The following is a 20,930-nucleotide window of genomic DNA, read 5'->3' as shown; positions in this document are numbered from 1 at the left end:
GAATATAAATGAAGTAAACAGTTTTCTGTTGCAACAGGAAATTTTATTTTAGCGTCAATTAATGTAAAACAGAAAAATAGAGACAGATAAAAGATTAGTTAAGAGAGAAATACAAATGCAATACTGCCTAGTGCAAACATGATTCAATAAACTAAGGTTGGATACAATTTCCTTGCTGTAACATATGGTTATTAAATTACATTAGACTGCAGATATTAGTGATCTCTTCCTGTAATCCACTTTCAAATGTGACCATGGGTGGGACAGTTATATGAAATGTCTAACTCCTAGTTCCCAAACTGTTTGAATAGTCATTCATAGTCATAGTCAAGCATGAAAAAAATGATTAGATCTTTTACGCATGTCTCACTTCTGCCAAACTTGAAAAATGTCCTTTTACAAAACACTTGCATAATATGCTAGTTAGCGCCAACAATGCTGCAGTTCTAGCTTGGTGATTAAGAGCCAAACACAAACTGAAACCAAACCAAACCAAACCAAAGCAAACCAAACCAATTCAAACTACCAGAAATCAACCAAAGCTGTCAAAAGCTGGGAGGTAGCAGCATGATAACACTACTTACTGACCTCAGTCAGTTATAGTGTAAACATGATACCACCCTTACACCCTGTAGCTCAGGAGGTCGAGCAGGTCATCTACTAATCAGAAGGTTAGCGGTTTGATCCTCCAGTATGCACGCCAAAGATCCAATTCCATCCATCCATTTTCTTCTACTGGGATGCAGGGGCAGCAGCCTAAGCAGAGAAACCCAGACCTCTCTTTTGGAGAACAATAAAGCGGTCCCAGGCCAGGAAAGATATATCATCTCTCCAGCATGTCCGGGGTCCCACCAAGGAGGCATTCTAGTCGGATCCACGAACCACCAGAACTGGCTGCTTTCGACGTGGTGGAGTAGCGGCTCTAGTTTGACAGTTTGATGCACAACAGTGGCATATAAACACCAGGCAAGTGAAAACAGGAAAGTGAGGAAGTGCTCAATGAAAGTCCACTAGCAGTTGGAGCTTATAGCAGGGTAACTAAGAGATGGTTCAGGTTCACCTGATCCATCTCCAGCTAGTCAGTATCAGAAAGGAAAATCTGAAAGTTTGAAGCCTAATCTTAAAAGCAGAAGAGCTTTGTCTTCGTTCTCTCAGCTCAGTGGAAGAAATTTTAACTGTAATTACACCCTCAAAGACACAAACACACAAATCATTGGTCTTTCTCAGGTTTATAGATGGACAAGGTACGGGCTGATGGATCGATGGCATCAATCCAGCGCGGCATCCAGTAATGGGAGAGCCACTGAGCACGGTCTGGGTAGTGCTTCTCAAACTCCTGTCTATAGTAGTAGGCCTCTTTAGTGCGTGGGGGATTGTGAGGGAACCTCTTGTAAGCTTCCTCCATGTCATCATCGTTCACCTAAAAAAAACAACAACAAAAAAAACAAAACAGACGGGTCACTCGCAAACTTTGTTCAATCAACCAAAGCATCAACGTCAACTAACGAGCAATGTCATAATACAGAGCTAAGAGGAACACCTACAATTTACTGAACCTCTCTCTGCGGTTTAATTAAAGATTTTAACGCTGTCGTGATTAGTGTATTTGATCAATTTTCTGTGGATTCTTGGCCTGTTCTAATTTAAATTTACTTTAAATGCAAAATTTTAAGTTAAAGTAAATCTTTTATTCTGTCAAAGTGGTGCCATTGCACTGAGCTTGGAATTCAGATTTTTAGTAAGTGCACCTGTGTTATGAATTTGAAAATTTCCTACGTTGCCTTGTTCTTGCGTTATTGCATTCACAAACCTGGGTGTCTGCACCACCTGAAATCTGCCTGAAATCAGTCGAGATTTACTAGATTGTGAGAAGGCTTTTTTTTTTTTTTTTTTTTAGGCAGAAATCAATGTTAACATAAAACTTTACTGTGAATGGGACCGAGTCAGAGGTTTCTCTACCAAATATTACCATTGACTCCAGATGCTCCTGCAGGTACGTGTACCAGGACTTCTTCACAGATGTCAGGCCATCACTAAAGGCTTCTTTACGCCTCCAGAGAATCTCATCAGGTATCAAGTCGAGACCTTTGAAGGACTCCCTCAGAAGGTGCTTCTCCACTCCATCCTGGTTTCACAGGACACAATACACTATTATTACAAAGCAAAGTTGCATGATAGTGTGGACACCAATATTGTACAGACTCACCCTAGGAACCCTCATTTCCTCAGGCAAGGAGAGGTAGTACGCTGTGAATCTGTGGTCCAGGAAAGGCACTCTCAGCTCCAGGCTGAAAGACAGAGCGACACGAAATGAGCCTGAACTGAAATAGTCCATTGCAAAATCAATTTCTATCAAATTGTGTGAGTACAGGACAGGGTTACTAATAGGTCTATGCTATTAATCAGAACTCTGTCATTAATTTTTATTACTATATTTGAATAATAGTCACCGTCACCCTATTGGTTGGTTGCATTATTTGGTGACCACTATTGGTTAATCACTGACATTTTGGCAATGGTTAAATGAATGCATTAGTTATTTTACCACCAAAGCTCTCCAGCTGAATTCCCGCTGTCCACTTTACCCTCCATCCTTTTTTCCCCTTTTTATGGTCAAATTAAAGATGCTTCATGAGCACTACATGCTCTGAAAAGCTGTTGCGCAAACAATTACAGCCAATTCTGAACGAAGTAATTGTAATTACAGGACATTTTTTCAGCAGAAAATTATCGCCAACAACAGGCAAAGTGCAATGTTCCCTTTTTATTTTTATTTTTTGCTAGATTCTTTCAGTTACCGGTCTTAATTCTTCGGGCAGGGCTAGTGAGTAACAAAGAAGGGCTACCCATGTGCAGCAGTGGTCCGATCAGCACGGAGAACATCAAACATGTAGAGCTCCTCCATCAGACGAATGCTGTCCTCTGCTGCAGCTTTGGGTGTTGGAGCCTAGAGGAGAAATAAAGCCATGTTTAAATGAATCCTTTTCGACTGGCATTCTAACTTTAGGTTCAGTCTGAAGTTTTCCTTCAGACGTTGTAATATTTCTGGATCACAAGTCTGACAATTCTGGCTAACTAAAGTGTTTCGTATATTTTGTCTGTAATTATCATTTAAAATCATTTTTATTTAAAGCAATGAAACGTCAAAAGAAAAAAACAAATGCAATGAACTTAGATTTGCTCTACTTTGTAAGGTTGTCCAGATTTTTTGAGAAGTATAATCATCCCAAAGCATAAAGATTTCTGTATTCAGATCAGTTTAAAAAAAGAAGTCTTTCTTCTGCACAAGTTTGAGAAGCCACATCCAAGTCAGAACAGGAATTCCAGAGAAGTGATCCAAGCATGTCAAAAGTATTCATTCACCCATCCAAATCAATGAATTCAGGTGCTCCAGTCACTATAAAATCAAGCACCTAGGCATGCAGACTGCTTCTAGAAATATTTGTGAAAGAATTGGTCGCACTCAGGAGCTCCATAGTGGTACCATAATAAGATTCCAACTGTGCAACATAGGGATGGGTATTGATAAGATTTTCACGATTCCGATTCCATTTTCGATTCTGTTTAACGATTCGATTCTCTTATCGATTCTTTTTTTTTTTTTTTTTTTTTTTTTAAAAAGGAGAACACTAAGGTCGATTAGCTTAGAACTTTGTTTTATATCTTCTCTTTGAACAAGATAGAAATTTAGGAGTAACATGGCCTTACAAACCCAACAGTGAGATCTTAAGAGATCCACAGCCTACGGCTCTTCAATGGGGTGTCACAGGGTCCCCGGGGAAAAAATTGTAAACGTAAAATAATAAAATAAATATTCTTCTGTAGCAATAACAAAGTATAACATAAATTGTTCTGTAGCAATTACACAAGAATATCCAGTAATGTCCCTGCCTGCAATTAAACACATTCACTTACGGAAAATCGGGGGCATCTGCTGCGGCAGCCTTTTACCACAAACTTAGTCACTGCTCGGTGACATTCGTCTATCCTGTCCTGAAAGGAGACGCTAACGGTAGACTGCAGTGAGAACTGCCAGCATCTGAGCCAGACTCTGTCTCTCTCATCATGTCACCTAAATGCACAGTAATGGCAGGTTTGTAATAAGGCAGATCGCGCTAACATAATATGCACTGTTGTTGATTATTTACCTGCCGCACTAACGGGAGAGGACGTGCAAACGTTACCGCTGCTGCTGGGTTGAGATTCACGAGTCCGGAGCGGAATTAAAAACACGACATTCATTTGAGGTAATCGCGTGTTTTGTGAGCAAATGCTTTTGCATATTCGTAGTGTTTCCTCCCTTAAATGAAATATCTACTTCGCAAGCATTGCAAGTTGCCCTGTTGTCATCCGTTCTCGTAAAGTATAATCAAACTTTTGAGCGTTTGAGCCGCTTAGGCGCCGTGTTTCCTGCCAGGTAAGTGACGCTCCGCAACGTGGTGACGTCATTCGGGGCGACTGGAATCAATAAGGGAATCGTTTGCAAAAATGGCAAACAATTCCAAGGGATTGAAACGGTGGGAACCGGTTCTCAACAAGAACCGGTTTTCGATACCCAACCCTAGTGCAACAAGTCCAGTTGCAAAATTTCCTTGCCACTAAATATTCCACAGCCAACTGTTAGTGGTATTATAAAAAGTGGAAGCAACTGTGAACAATAGCAGCTCATCCACAAAGTGGTAGATTGTTTAAAATCACAGAGCGGGGTCAGCAGTTTGGCAGTTGCCAGGAGAACAGTACTTGTCTGCCTGCACTGTGCCAAGTTGTGGCGGGGCGTGGTAATCGGTGCAGCAGCAGGATAGGCGAATGCACCTGCAGGGCATCCACAATCACACCTCGCCAGGTTAATAGACTAAACTGGGTCACGTCATGTTTTTGTTTGTGTATACTTGTGGCTGGCATCTAGGGAGCTGCAGCCGAGGCATGTTGTAACAGCAGCCGAGTTACATAAAGAGTAAACAGTCACTGAATGCTGGATCGTGGTCCTGTCGTGCCTTCTACCTGCCACACAAGTGTTTGGTGAAGGGAGCATTATGGTCTGGGGTTGTTTTACTGCAGTTGGGCTCGGCACCTTAATTCCTGTGAAAGGACCTCTAAAGGCTTCAGCATACCAACACATTTTGGACAATTTCATGCTCCCACGTTTGTGGGAGTTTTGGGATGCCTCCCTCCTGCTCCAACATGACTGCGCACCAGTGCACAAAGCAAGACATGGATGAGTGAGTTTGGTGTGAAAGAACTTGACTGACCTACCGAGTCCTGACCTCAAGCTGACAGCATTCCTTTGGGATGAATTAGAGGGGAGACTGCCAGCCAGACCTGTTCATCCAACATCAGTGTCTGATCTGTCTGACAGGCTGAAGGTTAAGGCTAAGCCTCTGTCCTGCTTTTCCCTTCTTACTGTTGCCAAATGCTTTCTCATATGGGGTCATCTGACAGTTGGGGTTTTTGTAGGGTCTTTACAATATAAAGCACCTTGAGGTAACTGGTGTTGTGATTTAGCATTGTATAAATATGTCTGTGGAGGTTCTCAGTCATCCAGGTCATCGTAGTCAAAGGAGCTTGCAAAGAAAAGCTGTATAGGATAAAGGTCTAGTCATCTCTTAGTTTACTCAGATTGCACAGAGTGTATATTTGTTAATAATTTGAATCATTTTGGATAAGGATAAGTGTAAGATAATGGGGAATTTCAGTTTTTACTTTATGATTTGTTTAGCATAAGATTTACAGTTAAATTGTATTTTCTTGCCTTATTTAATTTTTACGTACTGTTCCTTTAACACACGGTAACTGTGCACGGGGGGAGGGTTCGCGACAGGCAGTGTGGAGCTACGGGGGCTTTAACTAGGTGTGGAGAAAAACAGTTTCTTACCGTGTTTGCAGTGTACTGGAACGTTCAAATGGATCACTGTATTTCAAAACTGTGGAAATAAATGTTTGCCTGTTTGTTTTTCGACTACAAGCGGACTTTGTGGATTATGTTCAACTGCACTAAGACACGCGTACGGTCCGACTACCAGCTAGTGCTTCCGCGGTGATATTCGTAAGAAACTGTCTCCTCGCGGCCGCAGTCTTCGGATTGGAAATGTAACTGCAACACATGGACATGAAATACGAGGAGAGGATTCACCAGTCAGCCCTTCAACACAGAAAGTAAGTGCAGTTACTCGTGGACACGGAGGAGATTGGGGAGTATATTAGCAACACAGTGTTATGCTAATTAGCAGCGAACGACCCGCTAACGACTAGCTAACTACACGTGAATAGCTATCCTTTGTGTGTTTCCTGAGGCTATTGGGGCAGTTAGCTGTATTGAGCTCCCAGCTAAGTGGAACAAACTAATGGGAGAATCATGGAAGATGATAAAGATTCAGCAACAGTGGAAAAGCGGAAGGTGAAGCCTACAGCTAAGGCGATGGAGGATGCATTACAAAGGAAAATAGGCTCAAGAAAGGCTAAGCTGGGTCAGCTAACAGAAAAAAAGAATGAGATGCTGCAGTTAATGGAGGATGATGGCAATGTGGAAATAGTTAAAACCAAGTTGTCTACAGAATTTAATCACATCTTTGGAGAGTTTTGTGAACTGAATACATCCGTAAAGGGGCTCTTTCAGCAAGCTGTGTCAAGAGAGGACATGGATAATGATCAGCAGCATTGGTTTGAGCCCAAAGCAGATGCAATGAGAAGCTTTGTTGATAACGTGGATGCTTGGATAAAGGAAGTCCATCAATGTACGAAGGAAGCAAAAATGGCTGATGAGAGTGTTCAGCCCACTGACAGCATATCCGTAGCAGCATCTAGGAAGTCTAGAATGTCCAAAAGCAGCACTGGCCAATCTTCAGCATCTTCAGCTTCAGAGTTGGAGAAGGCTACACTCTTGGCACAGGCAGCAGCTTTAAAGGAACTGCGAGCTTTGGAGGAGCAAGAAGCTAAACTTAAGGCTGAGAAGGAAGAGCTTGAATTACGAACTGCTTTAGCAGCAACTGACGCTAAACTTAAGATTTTGCAGAGGTTTGAGGGATCAGATGTGTCACATAGGGATGACAAATTATCTTTCGTCCAAATGCAGCCAGCTGGGGTACAGACTGATCATCACAGAGTGACTATTGAGGATTGTGGTGGTGAGCAAAACAGGATGCCCATCATCCAGCCTCAATCAGCTAACACTGTACAGGTCAATCAGCCAGTTATCAGAAAGAACAGCCATTGTTTTTCAGCTAACAGTTCTGCTCACTCAGCGGGCGTAGAAGCTTCACAGACGTTGTTAGCTGTCATGCAAAGACAGAACGACATTGTAGAAGTCCTTGCAACGCAACAAAGACTTTCTACTCTACCTCCTCAGAACATTTCCATCTTTAGTGGGGATCCATTGGAATATAGACTGTTTATCAGAGCCTTTGAGCATGGAGTGGAGTGTAAAACAGAAAGCAGAAAGGATCGTCTTTGCTTCTTGGAGCAATACACTTCTGGACAGCCCAGGGAGCTAATACGCAGTTGTCTGCACATGGATCCAGAAAAGGGCTACTGTGAAGCAAAAAGGCTCCTGAAAGAGCACTTTGGCAACGAATACAGGATTTCTGTGGCATACATAAACAAGGCTCTAGGCTGGCCTCCAATAAAGGCAGAAGATGGTGAAGCCCTCAGCGCATTGGCACTATTCCTCACCAGCTGTGGGAATGCAATGTCAGACATGGAGTACATGGAGGAGTTGGATAATGTTGCCAACATGCGTGCCATTGTGAATAAGCTACTGTACAACCTCAGGGGAAGGTGGAGGAGTGTCGCCTTTGAAATAGAGGAGACAGAAGCTCGGCGGCCTAAGTTTATGGACCTTGTCAAGTTTATTAACACGCAGGCTAAAGTAGCATTACACCCAGTGTTTGGAGATATAAAAGACAGCAACAAGGCACCAACCAAGTCTCCACCAAATGTCACTTTAGGGAGGAAGAGTGGCAAGACCATTTTCACAACAACAGCCACACCTGTAAACCACTCGGGCAGCATCGATGCAGAGGCAAAGGGAGGCAAAAAGGGACTCACTAATCCCATCTCCGCATTCAAAACACCATGTTTGTTTTGCCACAGTGAACATACCATGGCACAATGCAAGAGACTGAGGAAATCTCTACACAAAGAGAAACTAGACTTTCTTCGAGGGAAGGGACTTTGCTTCAGCTGCTTAAAACAGGGCCATATGAGTAGGTCTTGTGAGGAGAAATTGAGCTGTGAGCTCTGTTCACTGACTCATCCAACCGTGTTGCACATCAGGACCAAGGATAAGCCTGCACCAAAGGAGGAGTCACCAGAACATGATGAGAAGCAGTCTGTGAGCAGTGGGTTTGTAGAGACAGCTAATACACTATGCTCTGGTACTGGGGCCGGAGACGCAGATAGCATCCTTGCTATTGTTCCAGTCCAAGTTAAGGCAAAGAAAGGCGACAAGGCGGCTATCACATATGCTTTCTTAGACCCAGGCAGCACTGCAACGTTTTGTACTGAAAGGCTAATGAATGAGCTTAATCTCAGTGGAAAGAAAATGGACATACTGTTGACAACCATGGGGCAACAGAAAATGGTCAGCAGTCATCTTGTTACAGGCCTAGAGGTTAGCAGCCTAGAAAATTGCAACTTCATTGAGCTGCAGGAGGTGTTTTCTCAGAAGGCAATCCCAGCCGACAAAAGGAACATTCCACTGCAGGCAGACGTGGACAAATGGCCTTATCTAAAGCGGGTGCAAATACCCTACATCGATGCAGAAATAGGTCTGCTAATCGGAACTAATGTACCAAGGGCTATGGAGCCAGAGGAAGTCATTCACAGCATAGACGACGGACCCTATGCAGTAAAAACAAGCCTTGGCTGGACAGTGAATGGGCAGCAGCGGGATGGCAATCGCAGAGCTGCACGGAGCAAAGCAGTAACTATCACATCAAATCGAATATCTGTGGCCAAACTGGATGACCTGTGGAAACAGCAGCTCAAATATGACTTTCCTGAATGCAACCAGGACGAGCAACTGGAAATGTCTAGGGAAGATCTCCAATTCATGGACAGCGTAACACATTCTGCCAGGCTGGTTAACGGACATTACTGCATTGGTCTACCTCTTAAGAACAAAGGGATTCAAATGCCCAACAACCGAGTGCTAGCAGAACAGTGCGCCTTAAATTTGAAGAAGAAGCTTCTGAAAAACCCCACATTTCGTGAAGACTATATTCCTTTCATGGAGGATCTGATCTCCAAGGGCTATGCCGCGAAGGTCCCTGACAACGACCTCAAGCGCAGTGATGGAAAGGTTTGGTACATCCCACACCATGGAGTGTACCATCCCAAAAAGCACAAAATGCGTGTTGTATTCGACTGTGGAGCTGCCTATCAGGGGTTCACGTTGAATGGGCAACTTCTTCAAGGGCCGAACCTTACCAGTACTCTGATTGGAGTTCTCACAAGATTTCGCCAAGAACCTGTAGCTGTCATGGCCGATGTGGAAGCCATGTTCCACCAGGTAAAGGTTCCACCAGAAGACACAGACCTCTTAAGGTTCTTATGGTGGCCAAATGGAGACATTAACCAACCTCTAGTGGCATACAGGATGGTTGTGCACCTATTTGGCGCAACGTCATCACCAAGCTGTGCCAGCTATGCTCTGGGACGGTGTGCTGAAGACAACAGGGACCAGTTTGACAGTACAGCTATTGAAACCATACTGCAGAACTTTTACGTGGACGACTGCCTGAAGTCAGTTGGCTCTGAGGATGAAGCTGTGTTGCTTTTCCACAATGTGAAAGCGGCCTGTCAAACAGGAGGATTCAGGTTGATGAAATGGATAAGCAACAGCCGCGTGGTGCTGGCATCCATTCCTGATACTGAAAGGGCAAAGGAAGTTAAAGATCTGGACTTGGATCAGGATGTACTGCCCATAGAGAGAGCACTGGGAGTACAGTGGTGTGTCCAGTCTGATAGCTTCAAATTCCGAATTGCCATTCAGGAGAAAAAGCCCACAAGGAGGAACATTCTTTCTATTGCAAGTTCCATCTACGACCCACTAGGCATCTTGGTGCCAGTGGTTCTGCCGGCTAAAAGGATTTTGCAAGAGTGCTGTAGGCTAAAGATTAGCTGGGATAGCGTCATTCCAGAACATCTTGCTCAGCAGTGGCATGAATGGCTTAACGATTTGGAGTTACTCTGGGAATTTGAAGTTGAGCGATCTTTCAAGCCAGCACATTTTGGAGGCACTTCATTTGCTCAGCTTCATCATTTCTGTGATGCTAGTAAGGAGGCGTATGGTACTGTAACCTATCTGGTGCAGAAAAGCTGGAATGGTCAAGTCCATTGTTCCTTTGTTATGGGGAAGGCAAGAGTTGCGCCACTCAAACACACCACCATTCCATGCCTGGAATTAACAGCAGCAACTATGGCAGGACGAATGGACAGGATGTTAAGGAAAGAGCTACAACTACAGCTTGCAGAGTCGGTGTTTTAGACTGATAATACAGTGGTGCTAAAGTACATAAACAACGAGACAACAAGGTTCCGCACCTTTGTCGCCAACCGCGTCTCTCAAATCCTAAAAGTGTCCGTGGCTTCTCAATGGCGACACATCAACTCACATCTCAATCCGGCTGATTGTGTCTCAAGAGGACAGAACGTAGGCCTTTTCCTACAGAACCATGTCTGGATTTCTGGACCAGACTTTCTCACGGCACCAAACAGCAGTTGGCCAAAGACTCTTGATCATCTAGAAGCTCTTAACCCAGCAGACCCGGAGATCAAAAAGAATGTGTCCATTAACACCTTCGCATTAAATAAAGGACCGGATGTACTGCAGCAGTTGATAGAACACTACTCCTCATGGATACGCCTTAAGCTGTGGCATGGATCCTTAAGGTAAAGAATATCTTGCTGGTTTGAGCCAAAGAACGGCTAGAACAGACTGCTGACACTGCACGAGACATCAGTAAAGCACGGCAAAGTCAAACCCTGACAAACATCAGGTTAAGCCATCGCAAAGAAAACCTCACAGTGGAATACTTAAAAGAAGCTGAACTTGAGATTATAAGCCACTGCCAAGGACAAAAATTTCAAGAAGAAATCACTGCCCTACTAAAGGGTGAGCCTGTTAAAAGGAGCAGCCACATATACAAGCTCAATCCGCTTCTTCAGGATGGGATCTTGAGAGTTGGGGGAAGGCTCAGTCGCTCAGCCTTGCCGGAAGAGTTCAAACACCCCGTCATTCTGGACAAGAGCTCTAGGGTGTCTGAGCTCATTCTACAAGAAATACACAAGGAGGTGGGTCACAGTGGACGCAACCATGTCCTGTCCAAGCTACGGCAAAGGTTCTGGATTCCCGGAGCCAACAGCGCTATCAGGAAAGTTCTTTCCAAATGCACTGTGTGTCGACGACTGCATGGCATCGTTGGGCAACAACAGATGGCTGACTTGCCACAAAACAGAGTTACACCTGACGAACCGGCATTCACGAGGACAGGAGTAGACTATTTTGGGCCCTTTGAAGTCAAACGTGGAAGAAGTACTGTGAAGAGATATGGTGTAATCTTCACCTGTTTGGCCATTCGAGCTGTACACTTAGAGGTGGCAGCATCTTTGGATACTGACTCTTTCATCAATGCTCTTCGCAGATTTATCGCAAGAAGAGGACAAGTGGTAGAGCTGCGCTCAGATAACGGGACCAATTTTGTCGGTGCAGAACGAGAACTTAGGAAGGCTATTCAAGAGTGGAACACCGGTAAAATAGAAAGCACGTTGACACAAAAGGGCATTAAGTGGACCTTTAACACTCCAGCTGCTTCTCACCATGGAGGGGTATGGGAACGTTTGATTAAATCTGTCAGAAAAATCCTTGGTGCCACCCTTAAAACTCAGAGTCTGGATGAGGAGAGCCTTCAGACATTTCTTTGTGAAACCGAAGCGATCCTCAACAGTCTGCCTATTACTACACCCTCCAATGACCCTAATGACTTGGAAGCACTCACTCCAAATCATCTCCTGCTCTTAAAAGCAAGGCCATCTCTTCCCCCAGGACTGTTCCAAAAGGAGGACATCTATGCCCGCCGACGATGGAGGCAAGTTCAATATATGGCAGATCTTTTCTGGAAGCGCTGGGTGAGAGAGTATTTGCCTCAGCTTCAGACACGGCAGAAGTGGACACAGGTGTCTAGGAACTTTGTGCCTGGAGACATCGTTTTGCTCGTGGACAAAACAGCACCGAGAAACTCTTGGCTCATTGGTAGAGTCACTCAAGCCATGCCGGATGAACATGGCCTTGTTCGCAGGGTTTGTGTGAAGACCAAGACCAGTGAACTGGATAGACCAATCACTAAGGTCTGTCTGCTCCTAGAAGCAGTATGAGTCAGTGGTAAAGGCTGGACTCTCACGGTATGTCATGTACTGGTGACCTCTGACATCAGAAGAAAGAAGAAATTATGTTCTAAGGACTGAATGCCTATGTTGTTAATATGATCATTGTGCCAAATTGTTAATAATTGTTTATAAGTTTATAGAACAATTAGGGGCCGGGAATGTATAGGATAAAGGTCTAGTCATCTCTTAGTTTACTCAGATTGCACAGAGTGTATATTTGTTAATAATTTGAATCATTTTGGATAAGGATAAGTGTAAGATAATGGGGAATTTCAGTTTTTACTTTATAATTTGTTTAGCATAAGATTTACAGTTAAATTGTATTTTCTTGCCTTATTTAATTTTTACGTACTGTTCCTTTAACACACGGTGACTGTGCACGGGGGGAGGGTTCGCGACAGGCAGTGTGGAACTACGGGGGCTTTAACTAGCTGTGGAGAAAAACAGTTTCTTACCGTGTTTGCAGTGTACTGGAACATTCAAATGGATCACTATATTTCAAAACTGTGGAAATAAATGTTTGCCTGTTTGTTTTTCGACTACAAGCGGACTTTGTGGATTATATTCAACTGCACTAAGACACGTGTACGGTCCGACTACCAGCTAGTGCTTCCGCGGTGATAAAAGCATCTGGACTTCTTTAAGTTGCTTGAAGACGTTTCACCTCTCATCCAAGAAGCTTCTTCAGTTCTAAGGTCAAATGGTGGGGAATCCCAGATTTAAATCTAGTGGGAGTATCCCCCCACAGAGGGACAAAAGGACCCCCTGATGATCCTCTAAGAAGCCATCAATGTCCACTGTGAGCGACCACATAATAATAATAAATATCTATTCTCTGTAGACTGTAGAGACTGATTTTGCCTCTAAACAGGAAAATTACTACAGAAGTAGTTACAGTGATTTTCAGCAGGTGGTGGAAACCCTAAAGTCAGTTTTAATGGCTCAGCACAGGGAAAAAGAGTCACATCTCACAATTTCTACTGAGAGCTCCAGTAGATTTTCTTAGTGTGCAGGCTGTGATCAGCAGACCTGCAGCTCTTTGTGGATTTATACACCTGGATTCAACCAGATGTGAGCAGATGTTTTATGAATTGTCCTGGCCAATTTCCATCCTCTACACTGACAGTATTGTTTATATTAACTTAATACTAGATGGCCACTGTGCATCACAGTACAGCAAATAAACCTGTTTATCCTACACTAACCTGCAGATGATTTTCTACTGAGCCTCAAAATAACAGTCAGTTTGTTTTTCAGCACATTAAACAACATGGAAAAGAAAAAAAAAAAAAAAAAAATGTCACATGTACAGACCCAATATCTGACTTGGAACAGAATAGCCCTTTGTTGTCATTGCACATGTACAAAAAATTGTGGAAATTATTATTTAAAGACACGAGGACTTGCATATAAGATTTAAACTAGTTTATCAAACACCACTGAGGAGCCGTTGCCTTTAAATCCAATCTCTCTTCCTCCTCTCCGGTCCTGAGTAAAGTTTGCTCTTTCTTTTCTCTCCCTGTGAAAAACAGCAGCTGTACCTTTAGCTGCAACACACTGTACGACAAACTGCACACAAACAGTTTGATGTTTGTTGGGCTGATACAAACGCTGCATTTGAAATGACCTGTCACTTAAAAAATGTCACTCCCTTTATGCTCGCCCTTTTGTAGGGTAAGCTAGATGCCAAGGTGCCCAAACTGCAACTTATGGACACCTGCAGTCGTTCCAGTTTTGTGACAGGAATAAAAAGAAAGAAAGAAAGAAAAAAGAAAACAATCCACTTTAACCACTGACAATGGCCCACAATTGTGCCTCTTTGATCTCTTTTTATGCTACATCCTGCCTTTCATGCATTACTATTCACGCTGCAATCAGTTTGATGTGTGAAGGCGGCAGTAACATGAAATAATAACTTCTCTCAAATGTCTTAATGAGCCTGCTTTAAAATGTAAGGAGTGGAAAATACAGATATTTTTTTGAAAATGTTGGGGGTAAAAATAAAAAACCCAAAACAATAACTCGTAATAAAGTATAAGTAAAGTACAGATGCCTGAAAATTGTACTTAAGTTCAATAAGGAAGTATTTGTACTTTGTTACTTCCCACCTATGCCCATTAATGTATGTTCAAACTAACAAAGTGAGAAAGAGAAGAAATGTAAAGGTGATGAATACCCCATGCTGTACTCGAACTGACAATCTTCAGCAGGCAAAAGAAAGATAACAGAAATAATTATGAAATCAGGCAACCAATATCAAAATGATCTGGAAAGTAGTTCAGTCTGCAACCTCATGACATACAGCAAATAGCTTACTGCTGTAGAGTGAAAACAGGTGTACCTAATAAAGTGGCTGCTAGGTTTACTAAAGAGGCTCAGTATCAGTTTTGTGATTCAAAGTATTTTTGTGGCTGGTCTTATGACTCATGAATTGGTAAGAGTTTCACTTTCAGGAGATGAAAATTTGTAATTCACATTTGCATTATTTAAAGTCTGTGGCACATGATTTGCTGCAAATTGCAAGAAATGTAACACTGAAAACAATCCTGTCTTATGCCTGTTGTGGTCGTGATAGTCGCTATCAGGACAGTTTATTTTTAAGAGGGGGAAACAATATCACAACCAGTGCATCATTGTTGTGTTTGTTGTTTTGACTGTGTTCACCTGATGGTTTCTATCTCTGAATATAAATTAACTATTCTGTTTGGGAATGCAAACTTTGAGGTAGCAGGAGTCATTCCTTGGGAGCAGGGACCATGGGAGTCATGTTTGTGTTGCTCTGGTTTTCCCCGGGACCACAAAGAGTGTTATGCTACATGATGAGTCTAGATTCAGCCTATGCTGTCCAAGTGTGGAGGATGAAGTGTATGGGGTGGCATTTCCCTCAATGGAAAAACAATGCTTTTCACCAGAGGAGGATATAGCAATGCGTCGAGTTATCAAGATAAGATTCTACGACCAGTGACAACACATGATCCCACAGAGTAGGGTTTATGTGGAAGTGGAAACGATAAAGTAGCCTGCCTGCAGTTCTGACCTCAACCCCACTGAACACTTGTGGGTGTGCTTAGGTTTGCTGCTCATGTCAGTGACAGACATAACCAGACTGGCTTACTTGTGACAAAGAATGGGACGCCATCCCACAGAAGTGTGTGACCAAGCTGGTGGTGCCAGGGTGTTGTGCATGTCTCTTCTACATTCTACTAAAGCAACTCTCTATTAAATGAATACATTTTTAAACTGCCAATATTCTTCAGACTTCAATTATCAGTAGCCCAGTAAGCAGTTTGGCATTGGCAGAGAAGATTTGAGATGGCCATAGTATAAGGTTTATGAAGCACTGTTACACAAATTTCATTAATTTTTGTACTAAGTTTATGTGTTGTCACAATTCTATTACATTTAAGATAAATCAGCCTGAAAAAACAAAGGTAAACCATCAAACTCACCTTGTGGAAGTAAATGTATCCCTGCGTCAGCTCATCAGAACCCTCTCCAGAGAAGATCACCACACTGTCGGTCTTCTGTCTGATGTACTTTGAAATCAAGTACATGCCTGTACAGTTAATAGTAAAAGAGTGTAGAGTAAAGTGCATTCCTGTTCATGTACCCTTATAAAAACAAATCACAACCTACTGAATGTATAATATATAACTAGAATGCTGTTATGTTTGATTACGGTACAGTTAATATCCTACATGTCGCCTTCACCCACTTCTTTGACCATTTAACAAACTCACTCAAGTGCCATTTCAATTCATCAAGCAACTTGTTTTGATTTACAAATAAAATGTAACTTATTATCTTAAAACTCTAAATAGATCAAACTTTTTTACACTGCAAATCATGAGAACCTTTTAAAGTAAACAGTTCTTCGTTCATTCATTCATTTCAGTCTAAACCAATAAATATATATCACATAAAAGAAAATTCAATGCAGAGAAATATTCTGCACACCAACTTCCTCACACATCCAAAACCAGATGTAGAGGTTATTTCTGAGACTGGTATAACCTAATTTTTCATGTGTCGTTTGCTCGGTTGTTACTTGTTCAGACTTCTCTTTGCATTATGAGCATGACCTACACTTTTTCTGTCAAGTAACAACTTAATATTTGATGGCTGCAGCTCAGGAGGCAGAGCAGGTCACCTACTAATCAGAAGGTTGATGGTTCGACCGCCATCTGCTCCAGTCTGCATGCCAAATATCCTTGGGCAAGATACTAACCCCAAGTTGCTGTCCAATGCATCCATCAGAGTAAGAATGTGAGTGAATGTTAGATAGAAAGCGCATACTTATAAGTAGCATAGAAAAAAAGTGCTTGTGCGAATGGGTGAAGAGGACAAGTTGTGTAAAGCGCTTTGAGTGCTCAGAGTAGAAAAGTGCTATATAAGTCCATTTACCATTTATTCTTTAAATGTCTTTGATTTTGATGCTATGCAAAAGCCTTGAGCCACCAATCATTTTTCTATATTTTGCATAAGGGAGGCCAGATTTTCACCTATTGCTGTCTGTCCAGCTGCTTGTAAAGAGCTAAAGTTATCTTAGTCACATAATGCAGCCGTTTCTGTCCTTGAACCAGTTTGCTCTTTACCATTGCACTCTCGTCCTTTCGTGCAATAAAAATGAATGTTCATATCCTTCTCCAACAACTGAAATCAGCTGAGTTCAGTTCACTTTCCCACAATGGAGGTAACTTTAAGAGCAAACTTGTTCAGGAAAGACAAATAAGTACTAGATCGTGTAAGAGCGTGAACTGTTGTTTATCTATGTGTTGTCCTTTAGGTGCAATGCATCTCTCCAGGGATTGGCATCAGCTTTTCTGCAACTTTATTTCACATTATTGCCAACATAGGACAGGCTTGCCAGGGGGGTAGCAAATTTTATGTGGTGGCCAGTGCCCCCTCCAACGCCCATTTGGTGGTGCCCCTGATACAAGGCCACGTAAATTTTGATAACTTTTTCCCTTAATAAGTGAAAAAATAATTAAAAAACTATTTTAAAACATGTTTGACAATGTAAAACATTTAAGTATGACAAATAAGCAAGAAACTAAAATCAAGAAGGGATAAACGTTTTCACAGCACTGTATATAAAGTGCTTTGTGTTCCACTCACCCACAGAGGCACGTATTGTGGTGATGTCATAGCTCTCCAGGTGGAAGATGACATCCTTCACAACTTCAATACCTTCTTCTACAGTGAACGTCACCTCATGGTGTTCACTACCAATATGAGTGGCCACCTGACAAAACACCAACTGATGATTAAAAACACAGCAAGACCTTTTTTTAAGGGATCGGTGACACACGCCAATGTTATAAGCTTAAGTTATAAGTTAGAAACAGGTCTTATAAGTGAGGGACAAACCTTGCGAGCAGCTACGATGTCTGGACTGTCGTCTGATCCGATTGCAAATGTCTGAATGGGATATGGCAGCTTCTCCTCTTTGGCCAGTTTCACAAGTGTAGCAGCAACCAAACTGGAGTCCAGACCACCTGAACAACAGTAATATACGTTTATATTCTATATCTGGAGTTCCAGAGGGTTCTATGCTGAGAACAATTGGATAGATAAAGTTGGGCATCATCTGAATAGCAGTAAAAATGCATGCGGTGTGTTTTAATGATACCATCTAAGAAAAGCTACTATAATGTAAACAGAAGGACCTAGCACAGAAGCCTGTGGAACTCCAAAATTAACCTGTGTGTGTGTGAAGAGGACTCCTCGTTTATGGGAACAATTGGAATCTATATCTACGTCATATCTAGATATGATTCAAACACGGTACCTTTAATACCTACAGAATGTCTAATCGCTGTGATAAAATATGATAGTCAACAGTATCGAATGCCTGGTTGAGGATTAGGAGGACAAGCAGAGATTAGTTCTAAACCATTCCTCTCCAGGTGATCAGAAAGCTGTTTTATAACCACTCTTTCAAGAATTTTTGAGAAAAAATTAAAGATGAATCAAGTGATGTAGTGGTTTAATTACTGCAAGCTTGAAGGCCTGTGGTATGTAGCCCGTTAACAGAGATAAGCTGATTGCATTTAAGCTCAAAGCATTATTTAATAATAGGTCTTCTTTGAGCAGTACTTGTACACAAAAAATATGTTTTTTAAAGTTTGGAGAAAGTAATTAGTGAAGTTAACTCAAAAAGATCAATTGGAGAACAAGACAAAAAGCAAGAGATTGAATAACAAATGCTGCATTTCTAACAAGGCTTGGACTGGAAAATGATTTACTTACAGAAGTCAAAGAAAAAGCTGTGAGCTTAGTTTTTTAAGGACTACAATTTAAATCACTATGTGACCAAACATGCAGAAAAATACAAGTACTTGTCTGATGAATAGCGAGTCAAGGAGTCAGATGCTTTGCTAGCTAAACTGCAAAGCCAACAATGATTTATTTTTATTTTTGTTACAAAACTACACACATCCAGGGATGCAGCTGACAAGTCAAGTTGTTTCATATCCCACACAAACTGTTTTCTGATGGAGAGCTTATTAAAGAGAGCTGGGTGGATAAATCAGTTGGAGCCCAAAACAGACTTTAGCTTTTTTGCTGAACGAGAAAAGTGAACTGAAACACATCTAAAGCATTTATCGTTTTTCTATGGAGTTGATTAAATGCTTACATTTGTAAAAGAACTATTCAGTATTTTTAGCCATGTGTTAAATATAAAATGAAGTACTGATAATAATTATTGTTTTCTTGTTTATGACTTGGATTTTCGACTTACTCCACAATTTTATATCTCTATCTTAATACAATATCCTTCATCTTTTGATTATCAGTAACATAATCCAAATTAAATAATTTACTGCTCTGTACAGTTGGAGAAAATTAATATTAAGCATAGTTAATAGAGGTGGGAATCACCATACAACTCGCGATACGATATTATCACAATACTTAACGCACGATACGATATTATTGCGATTTTTTTTAAAATATTTTGCGATATTTAAATTCTGCACATAAAATGAATATTGATAAAGTTTACCTTTATCTAATATCAAAGTCTCACACTCAGTCTCTCATTTCAGTCAGTTCTATTGTTGACAAACTGAACGGTTTGTATTACAGTCTAGTCCAACTTAACTGAATGCAACCATCTGGTACCATAGCTGGACTGGCCATCGGGCATACCGGGCATTTGCCCGGTGGGCCGCTGGCGATTTTTTGTTTTTATGGGCCGATGGATTTATTTATTTATTTTTAGGAAGGGTATATATAATGAAAGGTGTTGGATTGGCCAATTGGTCATGATCGACTCTGGGCTGGACCAATTACAGCCGAGGAGGCCGGATGCACCCTCCCCCTTGTTTAGCAATCACGTGATTTTCGCGCATTGCATGCCGGGAACTCGTGGCAAAACAATCCAAGTACCGCATCAAATGCAAGCATTTGCAGCACCGCAAAACGTTCATTCTCCAGTTCCAATACCTTCTTGTTTTTTCTTTGCCGCACAAAAAAGGAATGTACAAAACAAAAGGAGAACAATGCCGGTCCGTAAAAAGACAGACTCGACGAAAAGACAAAGAAAAGATACGAGGAAAAAATCAAAGGAGTGAAAGGGTCAGACCCTTACGAGCACACAGAGGGACAAAAGACGTTAGCGTGCTGCCCAACTTTCACCACGCTCAGATTTATAATTACACGGTTCTTGGAGTGAGTGCATACACTCATGAAGTTTAGTAACTTCAGGTCACTGCAACAAGCCCAGGTACAGTTTACCGACGGATGGGTGCAGGACCTTGAAATGCAAAGGTAAGTTTACCAGTCTCACAAATCGTCGTCATAAATACACATTCGTTAACCGTTTATTAATAGGACCTTTGAGCTCAACGGTAATTAATTAGTAGTGGAAATAATTTCTGGTACGTGTTACAGAAATGTAGCAGTGACAATAATATTGTATGTTGTAATCGTACTGGACAATTAGTGATACAAAACAACTGTTTTATCCTGTAAATAAAAGTATATGTTTTTGTCAGTGTACCATAGTAATAACAGAAGCGAAGCGCAATATTGTGTCAGGACAATTCACTATTTATGCACAATAAATAAAGGAGCATAGCGCGACAATTTCTGTTCAGCGCCAGACTTGCTTGTAACCTATATCACTACTACAAAACTCTGACCTTTGTGGGAATGCTTGGAGCAGACTAACATGTGAGCTGGAGTGTTCTGGGACGTTATATTTGGTATATCCAGACCATCCGTCGGTTCTTACTTCGGAAACATGGCTTAAAAAAAAATTCTCTTCAACGACGTAATCCGATAAAAAAAAAAGATCTCTTCACCCGTCGGCTTCCTGTGGCTGTCATGCGACCGGCTATTGCAGTTAATAATACAACAGCTTCTTGCCATTTTTTGGGTTTCTTTTTATCGCTGTGTAACTGAGTTCAATTGAAAGCCTGCGTGCGCTAGTACCTCTTGCCACAAGTTCCCAGAATCCTTTGCGGTTTTACCCCTGAATGACGTCACATTTTCAATCTTTATCCTGGTGGGCCGGTCTCTAGTCAAAATGCCCGGGCTGA

The 20,930-nt window shown here is 41.8% G+C and overlaps 1 protein-coding gene across 1 annotated transcript; it reads right to left on the bottom strand.

The window, feature by feature from the left end:
• Nucleotides 1-21: 21 nt before the first annotated feature.
• On the bottom strand, nt 22-20,717 carry asns (asparagine synthetase). Its single transcript, XM_040002594.1, has 8 exons — nt 20,694-20,717; nt 17,752-17,907; nt 17,500-17,626; nt 15,831-15,937; nt 2,847-2,947; nt 2,207-2,288; nt 1,970-2,125; nt 22-1,420 (listed from the first exon to the last, which is right to left on the bottom strand). The coding sequence occupies exons 1-8, from the start codon at nt 20,715-20,717 to the stop codon at nt 1,211-1,213; spliced, it is 963 nt and encodes a 320-aa protein (XP_039858528.1). The 3' UTR covers nt 22-1,210.
• Between the last annotated feature and the right edge of the window lie 213 nt (nt 20,718-20,930).

The sequence above is a fragment of the Simochromis diagramma genome, unplaced genomic scaffold (assembly GCF_900408965.1).
Source record: "Simochromis diagramma unplaced genomic scaffold, fSimDia1.1 OVJJ01000449.1, whole genome shotgun sequence".
Lineage (NCBI taxonomy): Eukaryota > Metazoa > Chordata > Actinopteri > Cichliformes > Cichlidae > Simochromis > Simochromis diagramma.
Note: the sequence above shows the minus strand (reverse complement) of the source record. Positions and strands in the feature narration are given on the sequence as shown.